Raw genomic sequence first — 10399 nt, 5'->3', positions numbered from 1 at the left:
GGCTTGGGTTTGGCCGCTGGCGTCTGTGTAAAACACAGATACGTGCAAAGTGTCCATGAAACTCCCCCAAGACAGGGAGGAATTTTCCAGGCCCCTGCAGATCTCCAGGGAGTTAAAAATGCAAAATCCTTCTCCTTAAAGTGGCCCAGACCAGGATTTTTTTTTCCGTGGGGAAAGGGGCTAGTAGCTCTTTATAAGGCTGACGTGTGTGTGTGTGTTGTGTGTGTACACACATGTGTGCATGATGCTGTGATGTGTGACACTCCTGGCAAAGCCCAGGACTTCGTGGCATTTTCCACAAGCTGAAGGCCTGAGGCTGCCTGAGCCTTCCGACTCCTTCGCCAGGCCCGGAGGTGCTGGCTTCAGTCAGAGGACACAGGGCCCTGGCCACCTGGCCTTCTTAGAGAGCAAGGGCACCAAGGGCAGCTCCTCCTTCCCTGCCTGCTCAGCTCTGAGAAGGCCCGGCTGCAGTCTAAGATCCTGGCCTCTGTGTGGCCACAGCCGAGTGACAAGAGCCCATGCTGATGGGCTGCCTTTACGGGAGCCCCAGAGCCCCAGCACAAGAGGGGTGAGTGTGGGCCTCAGGTTAGGAAGCAACTCGTGGAGCCTGGGGACGTTGTGATTACAGTGAGCTACCAGCTGTGGGTCAGACTGGAGACCCCTGCCTGGTGGGAGAGGCCACAGCATCTAAGAGGAAGGAGCCCTTTCTTAGCCTGAGGTTCAGAAGAATCTACACTAAAGAAAGGGGTCCCTATCAATGTCTATAATCCTGAAACGATGGGAGGACCCCATCCCAGCTTGTCAAGCAGGTCTGGTTCTCTATGCTCGCCCTCAAGCAGGATGTCAAACAAGCCCTTTAGGCACGGGTCTAGGCTCCAACAAACCCCCTGACCTTGAGAGCCCGGCTTTTCCCAGCAGCCCCTGGCATCTGGGGGACTGAGCCCTTTGGCCTGAGGTAAAGGACAATGATGATTGAAAAGGGCGGCGGTAGGGGGGAACCAGGGGAACATGGACAAAAACACGTGCATACCACTGAGTCCTGAGCTACCATTGTACACTAGAAGACTGGTGTTTCTCTGGGAGGTTGCTGAGCAGGAAGGGTCCCTTTCCTAGCTCCCTTGAACCATGCTTTCGATTCCTTCAGCAGCGTGCTCAAGCTGCCTGCAATTGCCTCCTTCCAAAGCCAAAGCATAGGAAAAGAAGTGAAAACAGCTAAGGCTGCAGCATGAGCAACTCAGAATAGACTTTAGGAAGCAGAGGTGACAGAGAAGACTGCCAAAGAAGGTTATGAGCTTTCCTTCTCCGGAGGCAGGTCCTGTTCCCGCCTGTGGGGATGGGATTCTTTGCCGTCCTGCGTGCTGGTCAGCAGATTGCCCGGATGCCTTTTTGGCCTGTCTAGCTCAAGGAGCCATGATGACTGTGTCTTAAGCCTCCTGTTCTCTTCCTGGGGCTCACTTTCTCTGAGCTGGCTGCTATTTTGCCTGCTATTAAGTCCTCATGATCTAGATGTCTCTGTCAATGGGGATGTCCCCTCTGGATAGCTCAGATCCCCAAATTATTTCCTGTTGCCTAGGTGACACCTCTAACTGGATGCCTTTTAATCTTTCCTTCTTTTAAAGGGATAAACCTGAAACTTTATTTCTAGGTCCTGTTAGAGGACTCTGCCCTAAACAATGCATGCCTCTCTGAGCACAGTGTGACCGCAGCCATTGCTCAGATGGGGGAAGGGTGGCAGTGTTGGGGAGGCTCACGGAGCTGGCCTGGGGCTGACGTCACAGTGCATCCTGGAAGCGTGGCTCTCTGGAAGCCTACCCTTCAGGAACTGGCAACACTGACTTCTGGCCAGCTCCTCCTCACTGGCTTCACCCCCAGCTTACAGTCTGTGTTTAAAAACCAATCCAAATTAGAAATTATCCCTCACCCCCCAGAAAAGAAATTACCCAAAGTAGCTGGAGAGTTACTCAGATCTTAACTTGTTTCTTCCTTCCTGCCATGAACTGGAAGGGGCGACGGGAGGCTGACATTCGAGTATGACTCTTCATGCTGTGTGTGTGTGTGTGTGTGTGTGTGTGTGTGCGCGTGTGTGTGTGTGTGTGTGTGCGCGCGCGCGCGCGTGTGTGTGTGTGTGTGTGTGTGTGCGTGCGCGCGTGTGTGTGTGTGTGTGTGTGTGCGCGCGCGCGCGTGTGTGTGTGTGTGTGTGTGTTTGAGTGTTCTAGGCACATATGCTTCCTTCACTGCCAGGGAGGGAGATTTTACAGCTTTTGATGCCTCTCAGGCAGACGGTCTGAGGAGTCCTGGTGCTTTCCTAAGACTTCCTGTCAGAAGCTGTATATATATACTGGTGGGTCACACTGTGTCTGACTAGACTCTGGTATTTATCCTTGGGATCGTCATCTTTTTGGATGAGAAAAAATGGGCCAAAAGAGTATTGTTCCTTTACAGTCCAAGACCCCCATCTCTTCAATGAAGGCTGGGTATCTGGCCTTCCTCCAGGTCAGTGACCTCCTATGAGGTAGAGGGTGAGTCCGGGAAAAACTGTCCTTCACCTTGAGGATCATCCAGAGCAAAACTTTAATCCTAAAATTGCTTCCATCCACCAGCTCTCTCCCTCCTGCCTTCCTCCACCTCCAATACAGACTGTGTGTGTGGAAAAAACACATTCCCTTGAATATTAGTGGGGGCCAAACAGGGTGTAGAATGGGATGTGTCCCAAACACATCATGGGCTCTGGAGTCAAATTCTCTGACACTTGCAGGATGACTGCTTTGGTTCCTGGTGCTGCAGGCCCTGGTGCCCACCAGTGTAGCTGGCAGAGCCCTGATATAGAGGAGGGGCAGCTGGAGGGGGTACTGCATTCTGCACCCTCGGGCTCTCTAAAAGGGAAAAAAAGATAAGAAAAAATCCACACCAACAACGAAAAATCTTGTCTCAGAAGACTCAGACAATCCTGGTTAATAACGAAAAGCATTCCCGTGGATGATGCTGGTGAAAGGAAGGAGCATTGAGGGGATTCAGAGATGTGCCCTGAGCCTCAGAGATCAGCCAGCTGAAGCGGAGCTGGGCTCCTGCAGCCTGAGTGCTCCCGGCCCTGCAGGCCACTCCAGGCTTTCCCTCTTTAGAAGGAGTTGCCCTGTGCGCTGTGCTAAGTGGACTAACTCCAGGCTGAGAAAGGCCTGCTAAGCCCCTTACCACTGCAATTCCCAAATCTCTGGGAAATGCCAGAGTCCGCAAGTTGGTGCTATGTTCCATCGCATTGCATAATACTACGCCATTCTCTGTGTGTAGCGGCTGTACTATATATATACATCAGGAGGCAACATATGGCTCTCCCCATCCCCACCTGTCATAACTGTGACTATATCACTTCTGACGACCAGAAGGAAGCTGCTGGGCTGGGCCAGGATTCTAAATGCTGCGGAGGTAATTCAGAGCCATGAAAGTTGCACCATATGCTTTGGGGTTGCCAGCTGCTTACGTGCATCGAGACGGGGTTTAGTGCCAGTCTGCAAAACCCAGGGGTGGCACTCTTCTCACTGCCGTGTGCACCGGGCGAGGGTCTGGGGTGCCACTTTTTCTCTCCCCGGAGGAGAATCTGCTGGGGACCACAGTTCTCCAAGAGGGAGCCCATAAGGAAAACAGGCTCCCCCAAAACCTGCCCTTGATAACATCGGGCCTGGCCAAATAGTATTTCTTTAAAAAAAATTTTTTTTTTGGTTTCATTTTATTGGATAAAGGTTAAGAAAGCGCCAGCGTCTGAGAGAAGGAAAGCAAACGCCGCCCGGCTGCACCCCAGCCTGGTGAGGGTCCGTGGCGCGGCGAGGCACGCGTCTACCTGGAGGCGCTGGTCTCGGCCAGGCGGTTGTTCATGATGCCCAGCGCGCCCACGCCGCCCGAGAAGCCGTTCTGGCGCGTGTTGACGCACACGCTGCGCGGGTAGCCGTTGGCCGTCTCGGACAGCTGCTTCTGCAGCAGCGCCAGCGACACCTTGTTGGAGGCCGTGAGGTCGCGCATGGAGATGAGCTCGCCCGACAGGCGGCGGCCCTCGGCGTCGCTGTCGCGGGCCGCCGGGTCGGCGCCGAGCGCGGCCAGGCGGCGGCGCAGCCGGGAGCCCGGGGTGATGGCGTTGCGCCGGGCCAGGGGCGCGCCGGGCGCCGGGCAGCAGCGCGCGCAGCAGCGGCAGCTCAGCTTGCGCAGCATCCAGTTGAGCACCTGCTTGATGAGGATGGAGATGACGTTGAAGAGCGAGTAGATGCAGCACACGCCGAGCAGGATGAAGAGGAAGTTGCCCAGGCGGTAGAGCCCCTGGTTCCGGTAGGCGGCGTGCTGGCTGCTCACCAGGTCCCCGAAGCCGATGGTGCTGAAGGTGACGAAGCAGAAGTAGAGCGAGTCCACGTAGTCCCAGCCCTCCACGCTGGTGTACATGGCCGAGGCGCAGCAAGCCAGCAGCACGGCGAACAGACCCAGGATCAGCAGCACGTGGTACACCGAGGGCTTCCAGCCAGCCAGGCAGTCGGCTTCCGAGAGCGCTGAGCCGCGGCGGAAGGTGGCGGGCAGCAGGCCGCTGCGGCGCAGCTGGCGCTCCCGGCAGGCGCGCATGATGAAGGCCAGCAGCGAGATGATGCGCTCCAGGAAGAGGTTGAAGAACAGGATGGTGCCGGCACAGCCGAACAGCCCGTAGGCGATGAGGAAGGCCTTCCCGCCCACCGTTGCGGGGGTGGTCATGCCGAAACCTGTGGAGACCAGAGCAGGGGTCAGCGAGGTCCTGGCTGAGCAGGTGGTCCCCACCCTGCGCGGGGCAGGCATCTGCAGGTGCTGACATGGCTCCTATGCTGAGTGGTATCGCTCAAGTGGTATTTAGACATTTCTCTTTGGTGGCACTAGATATGGTTCCTAATCTGGGCAACCCCTAAACTGATGGAGGAGACATGGCCCCTCGTCTGGGGGGGGAATCTATAAATCAATATGGGTGAGGCAAGATGGTCACTAGGAGGGACCCATCAGGACACACAAAACAGAAACCACTGCACAGATGCAAACTACTGTGATGCCCACAAACCGAACAAGTGTCACCTGGTCTCCTATCCCTCAAATTGTTTTTTTAATGTACCAGTGGCACACCTGGGCCTTGTTAGGACAGACTTCCATAAAGGCTTCATTTTATGGGATTGCTGGGGACCAGGTAGGGTGTGTTCAGTCCAGGTAGCTATATTTGATGGTCTCTGAAAAGGGGTTTATGAAACTGACAAATGGATTGTTTGAGAATGAGTCCACAACCTTCAGAGAGTAAGTGTGGCTCTGCCATTGGACATCAGCTCCTTCTCACCCAAGGACAACCATCACCCTTGCTCACACGTGTAGCCAAGGGAAAGGTTTTGGCCCTGCTGGGTCCTGTGCTGCCGTGTGTCTGGAGTGGCTTTTATCCTGAGAGGTCTGCTCTGTGCCAGGGCAGCTGCTCAGTGCTTTGACTCTTGTAATTAAGTCTTAATTTACCCATTCGTTCAAAGCACAGTCTTTAAGGGAGCTTCTTTATCAACTGATTTCTGCAGAAGGCGTGGCTTCCCACCAGGGTGCTTGGCCCCTGTCATCCAGGGCAGTGCAGAGTGGCAGCTCTGCTCCTCCAGCCTGAGCGCTCAGCCTGTTGTGGTGTCCTTGTGGGACCCATGCTGCCCGCCTCTGGTTATGGGAGGGGATGTAATCCCTTAGCATGAAGATCCACTGCTGCCTGGAGCCTGAGCAGAAAATGCATCATCTGTCTGAGTGGCACAATAGCACCTGTCAACATCTCTCTGTAGCAGAAGTTCAGGGGCATCCCTCTTTAACGCATGCCCGACGTCAGGAGGTCTACCTGTGCACTGTTAAGTGGGGTGGCGCCAGCTCTGGGAAAGGGGTGGCTTACCATTTCCCTAAAAAGGCCAGAGAAAGTTTTTTTTCAGAATGTTCCCTTAAACTTGTATGCTAATCATTTTCTAGATTCCTTGGAGGAAATGCCCAATTGCCTGACGTTGTCTTCATCTTATGCTTAATGACTCAAGTTAGGAGAAAATCTTATCATGATACCTCTGTTGAGGAAGATGGATTATGTCCCTAGATTCAGAATTTGGCCGTAAGAGTGTGAAAAAAGCCAAACTAGCAGTGTAACCAGGAACTCAATAGAGGGATTTTGCTGCACTTTAAAGCCAAACTCAGGTTCTTGAATTCATGAAGAAATCAGCTCTGAATCGATATGACTATACGTGGAGTGGGAGTGTTTGTATTTGTGTGTGTGTGTATTTATAAAAAGTCCTAGGTTGATGACCCAAGTGTCCAACAGCCTAATTCATGCTCTGTTCATACAAGGAAATACTATACAGCAAGGAAAAAGCACAAACCACTGCTACTTGTAACAACATGAATGAATCTCACAAAAAGAATGTTAAACAAAAGAAACTGGACACAAAAAAGTATTCCATTTGTATAAAATTCAAAACCAGGCAAAACCAAGCTACAGTATCTTTTTAGGGATGCATACTTGGCTGGCAAAATTATAAGGGAAATCGAGGAAGTAATTTTGATAAAAGTCATAATTGGGGTTTCCTCTGGGGATGGCAGGGTGTGGTGACTGGAAGGGGACCCAGGGGGACTCTGGGGTGCTGGAAATCTTCTGTTGATCTGGGTGGTGGTTACATGGGTGTTCGTTGTGTAATAACTTTCAAATTGTGTGTTTTATGATTTTTTTGTAGTGTCATGATAAGAAAAACTTCAGAATGCCTAGACTATTAGAACTGTGAGGGACCTTAATTCTGGTCTGCCCCTCGCTGTATAGGTGAGGGAGAAGGGGCAGAGGGGACATGGCCTACAGCTTGTGAGGGACACATGCCATTCACGTGTCCTGGCTTCTAGCTTGGTGCTTAGACCGTCATACACAGCACTGCTGCTACTCATGAAGGGAAAACAACACCTCTCGTAGGGGGATCACTTGGCTAAATTCCTAGAGAAATGAAAAATCCTGAGCCTGGAATATTAATGCTATGCCTAAGAGGATATTGAATGGGATTTTCCTATTTTGAGAATTTTCAGCTAAAGTCTTAAACCTAAGAGTGACATGTAATATGTTAGCCCTCATTCTAAAGAGAAGTTTTAGATACATCTATGTCATATCGATTAAAATGGCAAAATGGGTCTGGTGACTAGTAACCCCTACTACCCACTTCCAGGCTGTACAGAAAGGTTAGAAATTATCCAGGGATAATGGGAGACGGTCCTGAAGTAGGAGGGGTGCTGTGGCACCCGCAGGTCTAGAGATGGTGGTGGTGGTGATGGTGAAGAGAACGTCAGGCTGCAGCAAGGGCAGCTTGGCAGCTCATTTCCCAGTGGATGCTGGCTGAGCTGCAGACACTTGAAAGCTTACCCAGGAGCACTGGAGTGGGGCATGGTGAGGTTTTCGGGAGAGCCAGAGGTGTCTCCTGGAGTCTGACGCTGTGCTGGATAGTTCTGTGGGTCAGAGGCTGACCGGAGCAGCCCACACAGGCAGGGACAGGAAGAGGGCATCAGTGGGAGCAGTCTGTACTCCCAGGGCACCTTGCACCAAGGATGGGGGAGAGTGACATGGGTCAAGCAGACTCTGCAGACAGCAGCCACATCTGAAGAGACTCTGCCCGGGAGGGCTGCCTGCTGGATCAAGGGTGCCTGAGGGGCGGAGGGCAGGGGACAGTATGCGATGTAGTCACAGGAAGCACCACCCGCTCAGGGAAAGGTGCAGGGCAGTGGTCCCTGTATTGGGGGGGAATCTCCAAAGACCCATATGGGCTCCATGCAAGGGTATGTCTGTCCTAGCCGTGGGTATTGTGATGCCACCAGCAAAAGCTAAGAAAGGATGATAGTGGCACCAGTGATGTAAGACCAAGAGGAAACAAACAGATGACTCCTCCCATACTGCAGGTCCCTGAGCCGGGGGCTGGGCCAGAGCTGGAGGGAGAGGCTGAGCTTTGATTAGAAGTGAATTTGAAGGTGGGATTTAGATTGGGTTGGACATCTGAGAGTGGGTCTCAATTTTAAAACTGGTGGTACTTAAAAAAATATTATTTGGAAAACCCTAACATCTATCCAAGATGTTGTTAAGAAATCCAAAGGAGAATTCTTCAAAACCATAGATGAAGACAAAGCCATTTCCCGTGCCAGCCCATTTAATAAACTGGTTCCAAAGGCCCACCACTCACAGTGCCAGCCCCGCAGGTCTCGTTTCGCTCCATCTCTACAACCTGTGAGGGAGGCACACCCCTGTTTAACAGATGAGGAGACCTCGGGTCAAGGGGCTAAGTAGTTGCCATGGCTGCACAGCCCAGAAATGGTGGGGCTGAGCCTGAAACCCAGGTTGGCTGGTGTCTAACATCCACCTTCTCTCTGCCACCCTAGACTGTCTTCTGAGGGCACCGCAGGGCCTCCATGCCTCTTAGAAAACCAAGAGGGCTGGCAGCTGGGGGAGCACTTTCATGGCAGGGTGGCTGACCCTCAGTCACAACTCCTGTCCCCAAGACTCCACTCTCCTCTTGTGGCCGTCTCTCCACGGACTGTCGCTGGGGAGAGGGGCCACTGCTCCTCCCGTAATGTCTTCACCAAGGTGGACTCATCCCCTTTTCCGTGGCACAGCTAAGACAGCGGGAAAATTCAAACCAGACTCAACCCAGGGCTTGGGGACAGCAAGAGGACTGAGGCACAGAAGGGACCACTGCTTCTGGCCCACAGTCCAGCCGGTTGCCCCCAGGCAGGGTGCTCATCTGCCTGCTGGGCTCCTGACAGGACTGCCCCTACCTGACCTACCCCCGAGTCAAAAGCCATCTCCAGGGCTTCCCTGGTGGCGCAGTGGTTGAGAGTCCGCCTGCTGATGCAGGGGACACGGGTTCGTGCCCCGGTCCGGGAAGATCCCACATGCCGCAGAGCGGCTGGGCCCGTGAGCCATGGCCGCTGAGCCTGCGCGTCCGGAGCCTGTGCTCCGCAACGGGAGAGACCACAACAGTGAGAGGCCCGTGTACCACAAAAAAAAAAAAAAAAAAAAAAAAAAAGCCATCTCCACCCTCGGGGAGCATCTTCAGGTTCCTCCAAACTCCTCCATGAGTGGATCCTGGCTTCTGCCCCAGCAGCCCCTTTAGAGTCCACGTTTCTTGCTGAGGATCTCCCTCTTCCCTGGGTGACAGAACCCAGAATGAGACTTATTTTTCCACCCACGCTTCTTCTTCCCCACACGGCCGTGGCCTTTGCCAGGGCCTCTACACAACAGCACCACCAGATATGCACCTGGAGCACCATCATCCACCTGCTCATTCCTTTCTTCAGCAAACACTTACTGAAGACCTGGTTTGGCAGGCCTCAGGCTGCGCTCAGGGCTGTGGTGGAAAACCAGACAGACACCCGCACAGAGGATCCGGGCTGCCTTCTTAGAGGTTTTGCACAGCTCCCCACCCCTCTGCTGCCTGTGGCTCAGCCCTGGGCCAGGGCACAGCTTTACCCTGCTGCCCCCGTGCAGAGGCTGGGCCAGACCTGTCCTGAGGTGTCCTCATGGCTATGACTCCAGGCCCAAAATGATGCCAAGTGCTTGACTGGCTGTGGCACTCTCTGCCCAGAATGAAGGGGACAGGCAGGTCAGGAGGTTCTCTGTGCCCACTTCACCTCCCTTTGCTTTCCTACAGACCCACGTCGGCTCAGCGCCAGAGGCAGGGCAGAGGGGGCACAGTCTACCCTCCTGCCCCATCAACGCCAAGAGGCTCAGAGCTCTGGGCTGCTGAGACCCCTGGGCGGGCCTCTTGCTGAGGGCAGTAGGGTCCGTGCCCAGTGCTGCTACCTAGCCAGATGCTTCCCAGGGTGGAAGAACAGTCCCCCAAGCTCTGGGGAGCCAGGCCGGCTCTGGAGAGGGGCCTTGAAGCTTCAGCCAGAGAAAAGGCAAACCCAGCCACCCCGAAAATCCCCATTTCCCCCACTCACACCCTGCGGAGGCAGGCGTAATCTGTCCCTGGGTTCGCACCAAGCCTCTATTTTGTTTATGCCACAATTGATCTGCCATCCCAGTTTGCAAAGAGCAGACACTTGGGGGCTTTATTATGCCACTTTGACAAAAGCTGTGAAGCTCATTCCCACAGCCTGTCTGGTGCCGCCTTCGCAAATGGGGCCCTGGTGACAGGGCCTCCGGAGTTCAGCTCCGAGAGCCTGGAAGTGAGATGGAGAGACCAGCACTGGTCTGAATCGGGCCCTGGGTGGCAGCCTCTGTGCTGGACACTGGACGCATGTCCCCTCATCCAGTCCCTCCAACCACCCTGAGAGGGACGCATCATCAACCCCAACAATGCAGGCAAGGACATGGGCCAAGGGAACTGAAGATACTCGGCCGAGTTACCGTTTGTAAGTGGCTGAGCTGACCCTGAAGCCCTTT

At 53.9% G+C, this 10399-nt stretch overlaps 1 protein-coding gene across 1 annotated transcript in view; it reads right to left on the bottom strand.

Moving 5' to 3' along the window:
- Nucleotides 1-3714: 3714 nt before the first annotated feature.
- KCNK12 (potassium two pore domain channel subfamily K member 12) overlaps nucleotides 3715-10399 on the bottom strand; it is a 52857-nt gene continuing 46172 nt past the window's right edge. Inside the window, exon 2 of the mRNA XM_079721439.1 lies at nucleotides 3715-4730. Within this exon, the coding sequence (XP_079577565.1) occupies nucleotides 3829-4730 (902 nt within the window). The 3' untranslated portion in view covers nucleotides 3715-3828. The remainder of the gene's footprint in view (nucleotides 4731-10399) is intronic.

The sequence above is a fragment of the Hyperoodon ampullatus genome, assembly GCF_949752795.1.
Source record: "Hyperoodon ampullatus genome assembly, chromosome: 15".
NCBI lineage: Eukaryota > Metazoa > Chordata > Mammalia > Artiodactyla > Ziphiidae > Hyperoodon > Hyperoodon ampullatus.
This window is presented reverse-complemented; position numbering and strand designations above follow the sequence as displayed.